We start from the raw sequence: 16,941 nt of genomic DNA, 5'->3' as shown, positions 1-16,941 counted from the left end.
TGAATGTTGATGTCTGTTTAATTTATATCTTATACTGTTCCTTTTTAACTGCCTGGTTCCATTATGCTTTGTGGTTAAAGCGAGCATTTCTTGTTGAGTTAAACACTTACACAAAATGCGTATTACGCAAGTAATTAAAATCCCTCAGCCCCATCCTCCCTGGCTCATCTAAACAATTTCTAGTGGCTGATGACAGATGACCCGTAGTAGTCCAAACAGAATGAGTGACGTAGAAAGCCCTAAGGCCCTTAGGAAAGCCCTTTCCACCGTTTTTAAGTGATGACGTGTAACTGATGACGTCATCGCTTTATGCAGGCAGCTGATCGACAGCATCTTTTATTCTTTTATTCTGTTGTCTGTTGTCTGCTTTCTGTTTAGCGCAATCGAACAGAAATCAAGTTTAACTTAACAAGAAATCGCCGCGTAGAATACAACAGCAAAATACTTCCGTGCTCTTAAGAGACTAATTTTATATGGGATTTATTAGATTTTATAGACAGAAATTTCTTATAATATACAGGACCGCTGTGAACAGGAGACCGTTTGACCTTTCTCGCAGCTTATACCCTAGCTCCCGCGTATCGTATGTCGTATATCGGAAGTCACGCTACAATATAACGCAAATTTTGTTGAGACAACATAGGGAAATCTAAAAAAAATAAAAATATAAAATAAAATATTACTGTTGTACAATTGAGCAAATCTACGAAGAAAATGTATTTTTAACTTTGCATCCTTGGCCTGTAAATTCATAACTACTGTATTTATTTGAATTCCATCAGAGCCTAACTATGGTATTTATTCAATCACTAACATTGCTTCTTAGGTTTAAAAAATGTAAGCTGCAGTTGGATAACAGTCTATCACGCACAGGGTGTCAGCTACTTTTATTTACGTTAAGTTTTTGTCAAATTTCCTCAAAATTATGTAAGACCCCTTGTGAAACGTCATCGCTTCTGCATGCATTGCATGCCATTTATTTTATCTTTCGCGCGGTCGAAAGGAATAAGAGGACAACGTACAAGAAACCTGTTAAACCGGTCTTGAGCAGTACAAATATCGTGTCGCGCTTATTTTGTACACCATAAAGCTGAGTTGGATTATTAATATAAATATTCGACCTCGTTAAACTGGTTTTGAATACTACTAAAACCCGTTTTAAAAGAGAGTGATACCTTCGTTGGTATGCCTTAAATTCGTACGTATGTTTGATTTCGGTAGATGTCGTTTGTCACCGGACCAAGTATTAACGCCAAGCAAAACGAGAAAACATGTTTCCATAATTGTGTCCTCGTTTTGCCTTGCAATTGCATTGGTTCCACACCGCGCGAAAACACGGAATGTTTGCTTCTTGGAGAAAAAATTGACGCTGGAAACAATGCTTCCCGTATGGCAAAACTGGGAAACATGCGCGCCCTACGAATGTTTCAGGAAACATGTTTCCTCGTTTTGCCAGGCCTTAACGACAATCAGCATTTTCCACTGTGTTATTACTATGTCAAAATATTTTACAAAATTATGGCGAAAATTTTCTGAAAGTACTCGAAAATTACTCCCAAGTTTCTTTGGATAATTTTTGCGAGCATTTTAATGCAAACGGACACACCCTGCAAGACGCACAAGTCCGAGGGGTCAGGCTCTGCGGCGGAAATAAACAACGCAAACGACAGAAAATGCGCCTAATTATCAAGCTAGGCACCAGTCAGCCGCACGGTCTGAATTCCGATTTTCGATATCTTTAGGTTGTCGCGCTCTTGTCGCGCGCGCACCTTTAAACTCAAATTTGGTTTCATGGCGCAAGCCAGCGTTTTTAACTGAAATCTTGACTTTCCACTGATGAAGGGCTGAGCCCGAAACGTATGGAACTTTAAACTGATTTTAAGGCACTTACTACTCATTTTAATATTGAGAACTTTATTTAACAAAAACCTATACTGGCTTGTTCACCTCAAATCTGAGCCTGACGACAAATTATCTAAAGAAAGGGGAATACTCGAGGGGACTTGAATACTACTCAGGGGAATACACTGTACTCACTTGAATCCTAGAAGCCATCCGTCTTCTGGAATTGCGATAATTCGTCCGATTCTCCTGTAAGATAATATCATGAGGTCAATACCCATCAGTTGCCGATTTCACTTACTATATTTCTTATCCATCCACCTGTTTTTATCATCCCGAATGGAAGCCTCGAGCCATGCGGCCCATACTGCCGGAGCTTATCCCGGTTTCGGTAGCATTAAGCGGCTAGAAATATTTCTTCTCCCCCCTGAATGGGATGCTAGTCCATCGCAAGGTACCCCCCCCCCCCCCAGCATTATGTCGCCGGTACCCATTTATACACCTGGGTGGAGAGAGGCACTATAAGAGTAAAGTGTCTTGCCTAAGAACACAACACAGTGACCCCGGCCAGGTCTCGAACCCGGACTGCTCGATCCGGAGTCCGGCGCACTAACCATTAGGCCACCGCGCATCCCATATTAACCATCCCGAGGAAACACAGCAATGGTAAACGCCAGGATAGAAGCTGTTTGCTGCGGGTTAACAGACCAGGAATGACAGAACAGGCGAGGCTATTCAGTTCTAACGTTAACTAAGGGCAACCGACGACACCAATCTTAAGAACCTTTTATCTTCCAATTGGAAAGCAAGGGGAAAAACTTGCAAAGTGCTGCGTTTCCCATAAGTTCGCACATAGTTACAACAGCCGTTTCATGTAACCTATGATGTAACGGAAAACGGGATAAGCTCCGTCGGTGTGGGCGCACCTCATTGTCTAATAAAACATGTGTCGTAACACCTTTAACAAATGCAAAACTAACAAAAAAGTCTTACTTTCGACAGAGAAAGAAAACTGTCTGAACTGTTATTTAAGAACATCCTTGGAAGCGACAAACATTAGATTTTGCGTATACCTGTTCTCTGAGTAATGAAGACGCTTTGGTAAGTTTTCTTTTAAAAACACCCGAAAGTGAGAACTTTTACACTGAAAAGAAAAGACAAAATGCAATGATTATTTTTTTTTATAAGACCGGCTGCTTTTACAGTCTGCGCTGAAACCTAGGCCAAAAAATGGAATAAAGCAAAATGCAATATTGATTAATTATTGTCTTGTTGGAGCCAGCGACCTCCATTTTGCGTAGACAATCTGGTTGCTCTATTGTTCGCGTCAGAATAAAGGAACAGACGTTCGAATTTAAGCACAGTGCCTTTCTGGAAACGATGCAAACTTTATTACAAGTACTTTATCGAAAGATGTTCTGTGTAACATGGAAGTTTATTTTGTCTTATACAAGAGTCTTCCAGCCGGAATCGTACAAAAGCCTCCTAGCTTGTGGTATGTAAAATAGTTACATGAGGTGTATATATTTCTAAGATATCGATTTCTAAGTAATAGAGCAACAACAACAACAACTTACTTTTAGACGAGAAACTATTTCTTCAGCCGAAACTAATGGGAAGAAAGCATTGAAAGTAAAACAATCACTTTCACTCCCGTCTCACTTTCTTTTAGAATCTAACCTTTATCCAAGCACTAATTATAAAATCCCTTTATAACCCCGAATGGGTTTATGTCATTTCTAATAAATAAGATAATAAGCGCGCGCGTTTTACCTGACCTGAGTTACTTAATTAAAAGGCTTTGGCAGAACTTAATAACCTAAGTCTAAGCGTGGGTTTAAACATGAATTTTAGAAATCTCATAAACTGACTTGAACATTTGCATTTGATCAGGTTAAATATATAGATTTAGGCAAGCCTAAAAGCGAAGCTCCCCTTTATTTATTTATTTTTTTTACTGGAGTAACAATGTTTTCATTTTGATAAATATGGGGTCAAAGCTTTAATGTATACGCTGGCCCATAGGTGCAAGATAAATATAAATCCATTATAATCTCGAGGCAGAACAACTAATGGCCTAAAAATTAATTAAGAGTTTATTCTCTCCAGCCCTTTCTAAAGAAAATAGTTTTACGATCCACTTATTGTTTTGCTTGATACAACTCATGGCCAGAATAAAAATTAAGAGTCTATTCTCTGCTTTCTAAGAATAGAAAATAGTTTTACAATTCTCTTATCGTTTTGCTTTATACAAAATGACGTCAATATATTTTGTGGGCATATTCCCGTCTTACTTTTCTTTCCTTTATTTGTCTTAACATCGGCGCACTGAAATGGGTTGCTCAGTCACGTACGCAAATTTAAAACTTATCTTTTATTTCTTACCGTGTGCAAAGTTTAAATTTATTTTGTTCGAGCTTTTTGCTTTGTCGTCGTTTAGCACTTCGAATAACGCCACTTATACTGTATGAATTTCTTCCGCCGAGAAAATGTAAGGCTAAAAGTCGGAATAAACTCACAGCAATAAGAAATAAACTCTCACGGCAAAGGATTAGGATTCGACTTTATTGACGGCCAAAGAAAATCAACTTACGGCAATATATTTCAAAATTAGAATAGTTTTAAGCAACGCCAAAAGCAGCTTGCAGCTCTTCAACAATGAAAAATAGATACTCAGCTTTATGCTTAAAGGAGAAGTTCACTCCAGAATGGCCATTTATTTTTTTTACGCCAATAAAAAGTTTATACAAAAATATGTTATTCACCAAAATTTCAGCTTCCAACGAGCGCTAAAACCCTAAGAAATCTTTCTCTAAAGTAGCCCAAAATTCGACAACTGAACGCCGCCATCTTGGAGCTAGTAATGTATGCGTGACGTCAAAGAGCTCAGCCTGAAGTTTGAATACTCAAAACTCCTTGTTTTGTTTGTCAAAATGCCTGTTTGTGGAGCTCCATGTTTCACAAAAAGAGCTCCAAGAGATACAAAAAACCTTTCACCGTCTTTCAATATCTAAAAGAAAAAATGCTCACGAATGGATTATAAGAATGGGCAGAAACGATAATTCCTGGCAAAGCGGACATAAATATTTGTGTGTTCCGAAAACTATACGGAAGACTGCTTCGAAGAAGATCACAGATCCAGTCTCCTGAGTGAAAATACCCACACAAAAAAAAAGGCAGACGCAATACCAACCAATGTTACAATTATGCTATTTCACTTTTTTACTTTATTTCAGGGAGGATTTTTAATCAACCAGAGAAAGTCTCTGTTGTTGTTGTTGACTTCGTCGTATTTTCTCGATTAAACGCGGGTCCCCGATTAAACGCCGGCTTCGTATAAACGCCGGGTCAAAACTGCTAACTTTTAAATAAACCCTGGGGGCGTTTGATCGAGGTCCCGGCGAATATTTGTGGTCAAGCGAACAAGTAATGTTCAAGGAAACGTCCGGCGTAAAATAACTAGGATGGATGCTGTAAACAAAACGAAACAGCAATGTTCGCGTTCATGTCGCCATGAATGACGCGAACAGTGGAGGAGGACGTTTATTACCGCGAAGGACATTGGCGACATTGCCGTTTATGGACTTCTTGGTTGTTTATGTTCTGTTTGTCACAAATCTAGATTGCAACATGCACGTACCGTATGCAATACTGCATCATTGGTAACATGATCATCCTCGGAGACCCAGAGACAGATTGTCGAGCGGGACGACGAGAAAAATCGAGGGTCTCGAAGGAAAAAGTTGCAGAAAATTGCACTTCGATAATGAACTCGATCGGACCCCGATTTAACGCCGGAACACACAAATATTTGTGTCCGCTTTTGAGCAATTGTGCTTTAAATATTGAAAGACGGTGAAAACCGAAATACCTCTTTTTGTATTTCTTGGAGCTCTGTTTAAGCAAAATGGAGCTGCACAAACAGGCATTTTGACAAACAAATGCCACTACAAAGAAACAAGGAGTTTGAAGTAATTAAAATTTTCCCGCTCAAGTTCAGGCTGAGCTCTTTGACGTCACGCATACATTAACAGCTCCAAGATGGCGGCGTTCAGTTGTCGAGTTTTGGGCTACTTCAGAAAAGGATTTCGTACGGTTTAAGCGCTCGTTAGAAGCTGAAATTTTGGTGAATAACATATCTTTGCATAAACTTTTTATTGGCGAAAAAAAAATTAATGGCCATTCTGGAGTGAACTTCTCCTTTAAATGTTCCTCCAAAAATGCTTGAAAAATTGTAGGGAAAAAGTTTTCCTCCAAAAACGCTTGAAAAATGCAGAAAGAAAGGTTTCCCAAACCGTTTCTTCATCTAAACACTGTAGACTGCTGTAGTTTTATACGTGACATATCGGTTGTGTCGCCGCGGAGAGCCGCGGATCGGAAAGCGCGCCAAAAACAAAGCCTCGTTTCGGTTTAAGACCTTTTAAAAATCCCGGATGACTATGGCCGCCATGTTGCACGACGTACGTCGTACGCGCCCGCGAACCGTGCCGCTAGCCATGATGACCATGAAAACTCAAATTCATGGTTCTGTTAATTTTCTATGGGTATGGGGCTCTGCTCTGCGGCCCTGCGGGCCGCTGGGAGCTCCGCTATAAAGTGTTCTTTATCTGTTTCTTTTGTAATTTAAGGCCGGTTAGAACAGTTACACAAAGTCATAACTTTTTTTTTCCATTTCCTCATAATAAGCAACGAACCAATCAATGAGGGTCCGCGTTATTTTAGGCAGATTTCTACAGCTTAAAATTACTAAAAAAGATATTGAAACGGTATTTTGTTATCAAAAGGGGAGCAGGGGGAGGGGGGGGGTTGAAGGGGAGAACTGCAATATAAAAGAGTAGGGGATGCTCCTCATCACGCTTTGGGGTGTAAGTTACGGGTTTTGGTCTCATTTAGGGTGTTCAGGACAGAACGGCTATATTTTAATAGCCGTCGAGGTCTCGTTTAGGGTTGCAAGTGGGAAATATAAAAAAACCGTCGCCGTCATACTGTGTTAGCGGTCAAAACCGATCAGGCATGCAAAATGGTCTCTATTTAAGGGGTCAAATAAAGCTTGAGTCAAGCCCAGATTGTCTCCTTTCGGGGTTTAATTCATATTTTCCAACGAGCATCTCCTTCCCCTTTCATGTCGAAGTCCACCCCCCCCCCCCCACCCCGTCTAGGGACTGCTATCGAAGACATCATGGGTTAAAGGGGCTATGTAACGCAATTTTAGGCAATTTCGGCACTGACCAACCGGTCATAGAATTAACTGAAATATCACAAGGTGCTAAGCTGGCTTGACAGAAAGGCCAAAAAGGGGCATGGATGGGCAAAATTCGTCAAGATTAAAACGGATTGTGTTCGGGTAAACTTGAAAAACGTCGGCCGGACTTTTTTCAAGTTTATCTCAATTTGTGTGAAAGTGTCAATTTACAATGCTCGCAAAACATCAATTTTTGTTATGTGACCGTGATTTTGCCAATAAAAAGACTTTTGCTCTGCCAATTTGAACGTTAGAGCTCTTAATTAACGAAAATAAATAGTATTATCTAAAATACCGTGACCTAGCCCCTTTAAGCACGTGACTTTCTGTCCCCTCCCCCTTAGAAAATGTGTTTTACGCACCTCCAGGTTTTGGATCCATAGTTACAAATGGTCCACCGTACCACTGAGGGGAGTATACATCATCCAGAGTTACGTTGTACTAAAGGAAACAAATGAAGTAAGTGCAGGTCAACCATGAGCGCTGCACTCTATGTGTACAATTAGAATTGCATACAACAAATGAAATTACTGAAAGCTGCGTCGAAACTTGCCAAACCACTAAGCTAGGAGCTGTGTCAGTGATATTAGTCAAATTTAGACATAATAAAATGACCACCAAATTGAGTAACCACTTAAAACAGTTAAGGAACATTTCAGTAACACAGCAAATACAAAAGAAGGCTTTCAACAAATAATACAAAAGAAGGTTTTCTACATCTCGCCTTAATTACATCTACAGTACTCACCGTATCTGTGTAGACCGTTCGATTACAACTTTTCGGGGCCATTCCTAGCAAAACACAGAAAAACGTCAAAGTTGTATGATAAGCATTCCTATTTCTGGCAAGTAATATTTCTTTCTAAATCCACGATCGAGCACTCATTTGATAACCTTTACAGTGAAATCCGTCCCTTTTTCTCGAACCTTCGAGGAAAACGAAAATTGGTTCGAGAAATCGGGAGCAAAATTGCATTATTCGACTAAGGAATGGGAGCCACTTGTGGTTTGCGTTATCGAGAGGTCCGAGATATCGGGATTCCACTGTACATTTTTAAGGGGGGGGGGGGGGGGGGGACAGGGGGTTCTGAACCTACCGCTTCCCGTACCCTTTTCTCCCGGTCCCCGCCTCTTTGTGCTATATCTATTTGAAAATACTTCATAATGTTGCAATTTTTTTTTCAATTTCTCCCGATTCCCACCACCTTGGGAATCCGGTCCCGCTTTCCTTCCTCTCTTCCCCCGCCTCCCGTATCCCTTCCGCCCCCTATTCTACCGTAATACAGGCACCTTGTCCCCCTCCACCTTTCTTTTCACTGTTTGGGGGGTTGACATGTCTACCCATACTTCGAGTTGCCTGTACACACATTTCAACTTGTCCCTGCGGTTTTTTAGCAGTTTCGCGTTAACTTGACAGTCACAACTTTCGTCCAAGATTTCCAGGTTTTAGCAGTAGGAGTGGTCGTTGTGTTGAGTTGAAGAAATCAGTATGACGTTTGAAAGGTTGAAAAGTATTGATAACGCTATCCACTGGATAAATTGCAATCCGGTGGACAGGTGTTGATAGACTGACAAACTACGCTATTCACTGGATAGTGGTTTATTCGGTGGATAGCGACATTAGACTACGAACAGTCCCCCTTTTTCGTTAGTCCGTCAATCGTGAAGCGAAACAAACGCTTGTAGAAAAATGGCAGCGCGAGATCTTTGGATAGACGTGCCAAAACAAGCGGAGAGGGGCTCTCTGGGACTCCCTTTTTACGAGTATGTCTTTCTTGGGCATATTTAATCAAATAAATGACAGATTATCCCCTAAAATTTGGCACTATACCGTTCGTACTATGGTCAGCACCATACCGTGATCTCCGACTAGGATTATGTTTATCTTGTCCTCCATGGATCTATTTTTCAGACCATTCCACAATCTCCCAATCATGTTATCCACTATCTGAATTTGTGCATTAGTCTACAACAAAATAACATAAAATAGAGCAGCTTTCAATTGAGTGTCGTAAAACCAAAACCACAATCTGGCCAATCACAAAGGTCGCAAAAAATCCGTGCACGAGTGAGTCACGATTGGTTTTGACCAGTGATTGGATGAGAAAGTGGCGGGAAGTTTTTTAAACCAATTACTAAGCGTTGTAATGCAAAACCAAAGCAAATATGCGAAAAAAAAATTGATCTAAAATATTGTCCTCAGACCTGCAAAAACTTGTTGTTGTTGTTTTGTTTTTTTCACGAATCTGCTGTACCAACAAGCCGAGGAAAAAAAACAAGCTGTTGGAGCATAAAATATACTAACAATACCTAACGTAAACAGACTTTTCTCGTTTCTCAGGAGACTAATATCAAGCTGATGACACATCGTAATATCGTAATGTCGAAATATCAGTCACAAACTTGATGCTTCTTACCCTCACTGAGTCAGGACCGGTACGATGGGCTGTGTAATCAGGTTCGTGAAAGTACAAGGTAATGAAGGAGGGCCGCCTAAAAACAAGATGAACAGTAACAAAGACCATCAGTCTGATTACTTCAGTTTGAACTAATACCATATTTGTAAAGTTGTGCGGCGACTCTTTGGCGACCCCATAGGGTGAGACAAATGCAAACGGCTAGTGAAACGTATGGCGAGACTGGAAATTAAATTTCTATCAAGAAAGTTATCACCCATCGTTTCTCCTTTCTAAAATCCAAACTTGAATAGTTTTTGTTTTAAGCAAATGAAAGATCATCACAGTAATGTACTCAACTTAAGCAGTTGAGAAAAGCAAGCCTGAAAAAAATTCAGGCTTGAACGGGAATCGAACCCATGACCTCTGCGATACTAGTGCAGCGCTCTAACCAACTGAGCTATCAAGCCAACTGGGAGCTGGTCACTTGTGAGTTCGTAATATACCCGTGGATGGAGAAGATATGAAATGAATATATGAAATTCATATATTTGTACTGTGGATATACATTTTAAGCAAATGAAAGATCATCGCAGTAATGTACTCAACTTGAGCAGTTGAGAAGAGCAAGCCTGAAAAAAAAAAATTCAGGCTCACAAGTGACCAGCTCCCAGTTGGCTTGATAGCTCACTTTCTTGATTTTCTGGCTGTATGGTTTTTTGAGCCGAAACAAGGCAACGATCGATGAAACTTTGGGGGTATCCGTTGACTTTAAGGTCACCGATTACTTGTTGTTTTTCGCTCTGTTTCCGCTCAGAGGTCGAGGGAAGATATTTGGCACGGTCCATTCATCGATCGTTGCCTTGTTTCGGCTCAAGAAACCATACAGCCAGAAAACCAAGAAAGTCAAGAGAGTCCAAGGGGTTACGCTTCAATCCCTTACATAAAGGGTGTTTCCGAGAGAGTTCGACGTGTGCTTAGCAGAGAAAACATAAGAACCACTTTCAAGCCTGTTAAAACATTGGGCAGTATCTTTAAGAAACCAAAAGACCGCCCCGCCACAAATCAGATCAAGGGAATTGTGTACAAAGTCAAATGCAAAACATGTGATTTTGCCTATGTGGGAGAGAGCAAAAGATCGTGGAAGTCGCGCGGCGCAGAGCACAAGCCTGGCACAAGATCTAATAACGAAAGCGCAAAAAAATTTCACGCAGAAACAACAGACCATGACATTCATCCGGATTATGTAGAAATTTTAGAAAGAAATGTCAACAATAGGCAACAACGCCTATTCCTAGGAGCGCTACATTCTATCCAGGACATTAACTGTGTGAATGAGCATGTGCAATTCCCACAAGTTTATTTAACATTGGGAACATCCCTAGAGACCGGCGGTGTATAAAAACTTATTATGCAAAAAACTGAACCAATTTTAACTCTGATGAAGGTAACAGAGAGTTACCGAAAATTCAGTTTTATACGTTTTTTACCAACCGATTTTAAGATCAGATACAAACCAAATTTTTATTATGTCAAACACTGATCGCCCTAATAACAACTCGAGGGAGTGTTTTATCGCTTTTTCAAACACCTCAAAGTTCATCATATTTTCAACTCTCTTCTCAGTGTTTGAAAATGTGATGAAACACTCTCTATCGTGTTTGATATATTACATCTGGCCTTGTATGAAATACTGAAGATCTAGATACCTTAAAGTTACTATTTTTAGCGGCTACTAATTTTAGCGATTTTAGCGAGTTGAGCAAAAATCGCTAAATTTATTACTCGATAATATTTGTCTCGGTCAAAATTAATACTCGTTAAATTAAATCCTCCCCCCCCCCCCCCCCCTCCTCCATCCCAAAGGAAAACAAAATTAAAGTGTCTATCCAGCCTACAGATTTTTTGTGGTTTTCGTATCTCTATAATGCACAAACAAGTATTCTAAAAGAAATTTTTGGATTCAGCCGCTTTTGCACTGCAAAATCGAGCTTTAAAGTTTCCGTTTCGGCCACGGGAGTCAAATTGAAAAATCCTTTTAAAAGTGGATGCCAGTAACTTCGTTCTGCAAATGTTCGCTCAATTTCAAGTGAGTTTGTTCTTATAATGAACATTTTTTTCATGCATCTTAGCTATATGTTCATTAAAAACTGATATCACTAACTTTTTTAAATTTTTCAGAAAATCGTAAATAAAATAATCGCTAAATCTTGCTCAGAAAAATCGCTAAAATAAGTAGCCGCAAACAATAGTAACCTTAAGTTATCTTTTACCATTTGCCGCCATCTTTTTCAGGATCAACAGGACCGCACTGTGGTGGAAAGTCTAGCCAGTTTAGCACCTTATCCACACGAGCTTTAAACGGATGGGTCCTAACAAGGAGACCAGCAAAAGGAAGGTGAGAAAAGTTATGCATGCTAAATAAATTTTGGGTTTCCTTAAAAGAGAAGCACATTCCAAAATAGCACTTTTTTTCTTCACGCCAACGAAAAGGTAATACAGAATTAAACTTGACCAAAGTTTCTTTTATACTCACGGACCGAACAAGTAAGTTTTTTATTCTTGTACGTTGCCATAAAAGAACAATTCTGTGAAACTAATTCGTGAGCGGTCTTCTTAGCCCTTCGTATTATGGTATTAAGAAGCTATACTGAGAGAGTGGTCGTTTATATAATTATTAACAATGTTTTCTATTTTATGTAAACACTTACTGGTTATACGCATACATGGGGTTGGGCAATATTCCTGAAAGAAAAATTATTATACCTTTAAATCGTTAGCTTTAAACATGCCTCTTTATAATACAAGGCAAAAAATTTAATAGGGTTTGACAGTCAAAAGAAATAATATGCTTTGCATTGGTTCTACGTCTGCCTTGATCCAAAGTTTATTCAACAAACAAGTGGTTTAGATGAAATCGATCGGGGCAAAATACTCGGCTTTTTCCGCCAATCAGGAGCAAACCCAAAAACGAAACCGTGACTTGGGTTATAAGCATTTCCGCGCTTGACACTGTTTGCACTATACTTTTTCCTGCAATTGGCATTGGTTGCATTGGTTGCATGTTTTCCTGCGCTTGGCATTGGTTGCATGTTTTCCCGCGCTACACACTCGTTGCATGTATTCCCGCGCTTGGCGCCTGGCACTAGTTGCATGTTTTCCCGCCCTTGGCACTGGTTGCATTTTTTCCCGCGCTTGGCGCTGGTTGCTTGTTTTCCCGCACTTAGAACCAATCTCGAGCCCAGAGTGAGCCCCGGCTCCGCGATCCGTCAGCGGTTGGTCAGCGGTAGGGTCGCCGGGACTCACTCTGGGAAACTGAATAATAATTCAGTGTCTTACTGGTCCTCACAGAACAATAGAAATCAACACGGAAGTCTGAAAATCTTCCCCGGAAGTAAACCAAACCGGAAACCCTGGAAAAACTTTTTTTTGTTTTCCATGGTCAAATGTTCAGGTGTATCACCTTAATTTTGTAAAACACCTAAGAACTCGTCATATGGCGCTACATAAATGAAGTATTTTCTAATTCTACCATTTTTTTTTGAACTCAAAAGATACCTTGAATAAAAAAGGACTTCCTTTAAGCGTCGATTCTGAGCGGAGTTTTAAAACAACAACCACGGCGTCACCAAGGACAAGGTCGATTGAAAACTCAATTTATAGTTGACTTACAAATCTCGCTAGAACTACTTTTTTTTCAAATCTCCGTTACGGTTGAAAAACTGAATATCGCAGACAGTGCTCGATTCAAAATAATAACTGATAAAGCAGAATTTGAACATTACGCGTTGTTGTTTTGCTGAAAAAAGGAATTGTACAATTTTGTGCACGTGAATTGCGTGAATGTATGCACGAGCTGAGTCGCCGAAATGCTAATTACACCTTTTGAATAGCGTTGACCGATGTGGCCTTTAACGTCTTTATTAATATTACCGCTATTTGACGAGGAAAAAATTATTTGCTCGAAAACATGCAATCTATCATGAAAAGATGCGCTGTCAGCGAGAAGCCTTTGAAATATACGAAAGTAGCCAAACAAAATTTTTTATCAACAGAACAATAGCTTGTCCGTGCGTTGTGCATTATGTAAATTTCTTCACTGTCGTCCGCAAAACAACAACGAACAAATGCACACAGTCAGGCGGAATCTTGGAAGGCAAACAAGATCTTTGATTTAAAACCATTATAACAGTATGCACAAGAAAGAGACTAACGGAAATCAAAACACCAGACGCTCTTTTGTTGACTCTCTCTTTTGTTAACTGCAGAACGTTTTTGTTACTTTTGTTGCTTCGATAAACACCAGTTCTGTCAATACTGTGTTAGAAATAGTTCAACTTTCTCGATTTACTTCCGTTCTGGGAAATTTACTTCCGCTTAGACCTGAGAGCATGCGCAATAAAAACCGGAAGACCAAGGTTCTACCTGAAATCGACCTGAAATTGATCTGATCGATTCCAGTTTCCCAGAGTCCGTCCCGTACCGCTGACCGACTAGACGGACTCTGGGCTCGAGATTGACTTAGAACTGGTTACAGGTCTTTGTTTCAAGTTCTGATTGGCTAACTGCGTCAGCTGCATTTTCAGCGATCGGTCAGATCTGATTATTTAAATTTCGACTTTGGGTCGTTCATTTCTATGCAAAACATTCCAATTACACCTCACGTACCTTCAATAGGGACCTCGGATCCCACCCAAAAGTAGGAAGCAGACACCAGACCTTGCTTTATGGCGGTCACCCACAGCTACAACAATGCACGAAAACAAGAAGAAAAGTCAGATCGAGTTACTACTCAAAAATACAGGGCAGGTCACAACATTATTATTCGGTCGTGACAAACGATTCCCCATTTCTCAAAAGGCTCACGTCTCTTTACTAAAAACTAAGGTTTAAGCCGTGAAAAAGTGATCTGTATTCAAGAAATTTTGTTTCAGCTATAGAATTGTATGCTTTATTGACGAGGCAGTGGAAGCACCTGATTAAACATGTTATAAACTTAACAAGTGACAACAAATTTACAACTCAGGCCTACAACAGCTTAGCATTATCAAGTTAATTAAGCATTTTTCGTCAGAGCTAAGAAAATAAAAAGAACTGTACTACAAAAGGTATTATAAACTTATTGGACAAAGAGAGCGAAGAAGAAGAAGAAGAAGAAGAAGAAGCGGAGGGGGAGGAGGGGTATTTGGCGGATAAGAAGGAGGAGGAGGTGGGGAGGAGGAGGAGGAGGAGGAGGAGGAGGAGGAGGACGACGACGACGACGACGACGACGACGAGAAGTAGCTTAATTGACGAAGCATCAAGGCAAAAGACAGTACTTACTCACCGGTTCGCCTTTCCACCATTTCGGATCAAGAAAAGTTGGTCCACCAACTCTAAAACTGTCATTCAAAGTGTTGTCTCTAAACCTGTTGGCCACGATACCAGTATGCGCAGGGAAAAGACCCTAGCGATTAATAAGACTAAATAAGACGAGTTCACAAGGTATGTTTACTTATTGAAACAGACCTGTAATAAAGAAGGAAATATTTTCTTCTGCGTGTACTCGATGATTTAAGAACAACACCAATGATTCCGAATATAAATATCTTCAAGTAAAATGGACTGGGGGGTTATTTTTTTTGTATTCAAGTGCCAGGTTTCATAGCAGTAATAAAACCACAAAATTTGCACCAGTTGTCATGTCAGGTACGTAGTCGACATAAGAATACCCTCATGTTACTTAGCAACGTTTATGATGTCCCTACAAAAAACCGCGAGCTCACCCAGTTCTCGGAGACAGAATTTCGACCGCAAAAAATAAAAAATATGCATCCCCAGTTACTTACCGTTGCCATGGAATAATGGTTTGGGAAAGTCTTTGTTGGAAATTGAGGTAGCAAAAACTTCGCTTTAACTCCATTGCTGGCTATAAGGAAAGAAAAAACACAACAATATCAACAATATATACATTTATTGTTGGTCAGTTTTGAAGGTGTGTGTGTGTGTGCGTTTTCAAAAAGCACTACATCGCGTTTTTGATAACTTTTTAGCAAATTTTTCCAATAAAAATCAAAGGCTCATTGAGTTGTCTCGTGTATGAGCGTTCTTATACCTGTGGTTTTTTGTTATTTTTCCTAACAAGACCTCTAATTTGAGACATCATTGACGGTTCTGACGAGTCACCGAGAAAAGCTTTTGACGAAAATAAATTTTGCTTGGGATTTGAATTTGCTTGCAGATAGTTAAGTTATCAACACAGAAACAGTGTGATTAACATAAAGGTGTCTGCTTGTTTGTCTGTCTGTCTGCCTGTCTGCCTGTCTGCCTATCTGCCTATCTGCCTGTCTGCCTGTCTGTCTGCCTGTCTGTCTGTCTGGCTGCCTCACTGCCTGCCTGTCTGACCGTTAGTCTGTCTGTCTGTCTGTCTGTCCTTGTGTCTACACATAACCGACGAGACGAAATTCTCTTACCAAGATAATTAATATTAGGAGTAAGATTTCTGTTGAGATAATCAGGTCGAAATCCATCCAATGAAATAAGAATTATCGGGTCTGGTAAGCTGTTCGTGAACAAAAACCAACATAAAAAACACAGTGAGTGATTGAATGTCCTTCAACTGATTAGCAAGGATCACATTCCCAAGAATGGATAGCAGAGAAATAGCTTCCAAAATCAGTTGCGGAATTTATTTTTTGCGTTGATCGCACTAAAACTTTTGGATTTCCCAGGGAAATGCAGAAAGCGAGAAAGTAGAAAGTGTAAAGCATAGAATTTTCAATTGTATCCTCTCTAAAAGGATCAGTTGACATTGATTTTCATGTTATAGTTTGTTTCGTCAATGGCTTAACCTCAAACATACGTCATCGTTTTTTCATTGAAACGCTGAAAAACACCATTATATCTAGAATGCTGATTACCGTATTTATTCGATTAAGCGCCTAACCTCGAATAAGCTCCCACCCTGAAAGTAGGAAAAGTCAATAAGCGCCCAGCCTCGAATAAGCGCCCACCCCTACCCTCACCCCGCCCCTCTCCCCCCCTCCCCCCCCTCCTGCCCAAAAAACTGAAGTGCGCAGGAGGAGTATTTATTAGCATTTTTTAGTGACAATGGCTGCGGTCACGTCTAGACTGATAACTATAGTTAGGATGGCTTTAACTATAGTTAGCTATTTCGGTAATGTGACCGCTTCTCTGTTCACCCTAACTATAGTTAGAAAATTTACGCCTCGCTGATCCAAAACAATACACACTAACTGTAGTTATTCCCAAGCAAGGTTCATGGGTTAGTCTTAAGTTTACAAACGAACAGCCAATCAGAATGCAACAATTCTTTTCGCACGTGCGAGATGAAGATAAATATGCAAAACAAAGCGTCAAAGGAAGGAAAACAGGACAAACAACATGCCAAGAAATTACATATTATCAATGTTCGCAAAAATAAAGCTTGAATTCTTCGGTTTCTAGCATCCTTACTTCATT

At 40.0% G+C, this 16,941-nt stretch overlaps 1 protein-coding gene and 1 non-coding gene across 2 annotated transcripts in view; both read right to left on the bottom strand.

Annotated features, from left to right (window-relative positions):
* The window catches only part of LOC144639160 (venom phosphodiesterase-like), a 40,091-nt gene that overhangs the window by 17,241 nt on the left and 5,909 nt on the right, over positions 1–16,941 (bottom strand). Inside the window, exons 5-17 of the mRNA XM_078498416.1 lie at positions 15,933–16,021; positions 15,309–15,388; positions 14,807–14,926; positions 14,149–14,224; positions 12,192–12,225; positions 11,754–11,852; positions 9,502–9,577; positions 8,942–9,050; positions 7,833–7,876; positions 7,447–7,525; positions 3,420–3,451; positions 2,916–2,986; positions 2,038–2,091 (exon numbers count right to left, since the gene is read on the bottom strand). Coding sequence (XP_078354542.1) covers positions 2,038–2,091; positions 2,916–2,986; positions 3,420–3,451; positions 7,447–7,525; positions 7,833–7,876; positions 8,942–9,050; positions 9,502–9,577; positions 11,754–11,852; positions 12,192–12,225; positions 14,149–14,224; positions 14,807–14,926; positions 15,309–15,388; positions 15,933–16,021 — 963 coding nt within the window. The remainder of the gene's footprint in view (positions 1–2,037; positions 2,092–2,915; positions 2,987–3,419; positions 3,452–7,446; positions 7,526–7,832; positions 7,877–8,941; positions 9,051–9,501; positions 9,578–11,753; positions 11,853–12,191; positions 12,226–14,148; positions 14,225–14,806; positions 14,927–15,308; positions 15,389–15,932; positions 16,022–16,941) is intronic.
* Positions 9,877–9,950, bottom strand: Trnat-agu (transfer RNA threonine (anticodon AGU)). Its single transcript has one exon. It is a non-coding gene; the product is annotated as a tRNA-Thr (tRNA).

The sequence above is a fragment of the Oculina patagonica genome, chromosome 14, assembly GCF_052425735.1.
Source record: "Oculina patagonica isolate OP01 chromosome 14, crgOcupat, whole genome shotgun sequence".
Taxonomy (NCBI): Eukaryota; Metazoa; Cnidaria; class Anthozoa; order Scleractinia; family Oculinidae; genus Oculina; species Oculina patagonica.
This window is presented reverse-complemented; position numbering and strand designations above follow the sequence as displayed.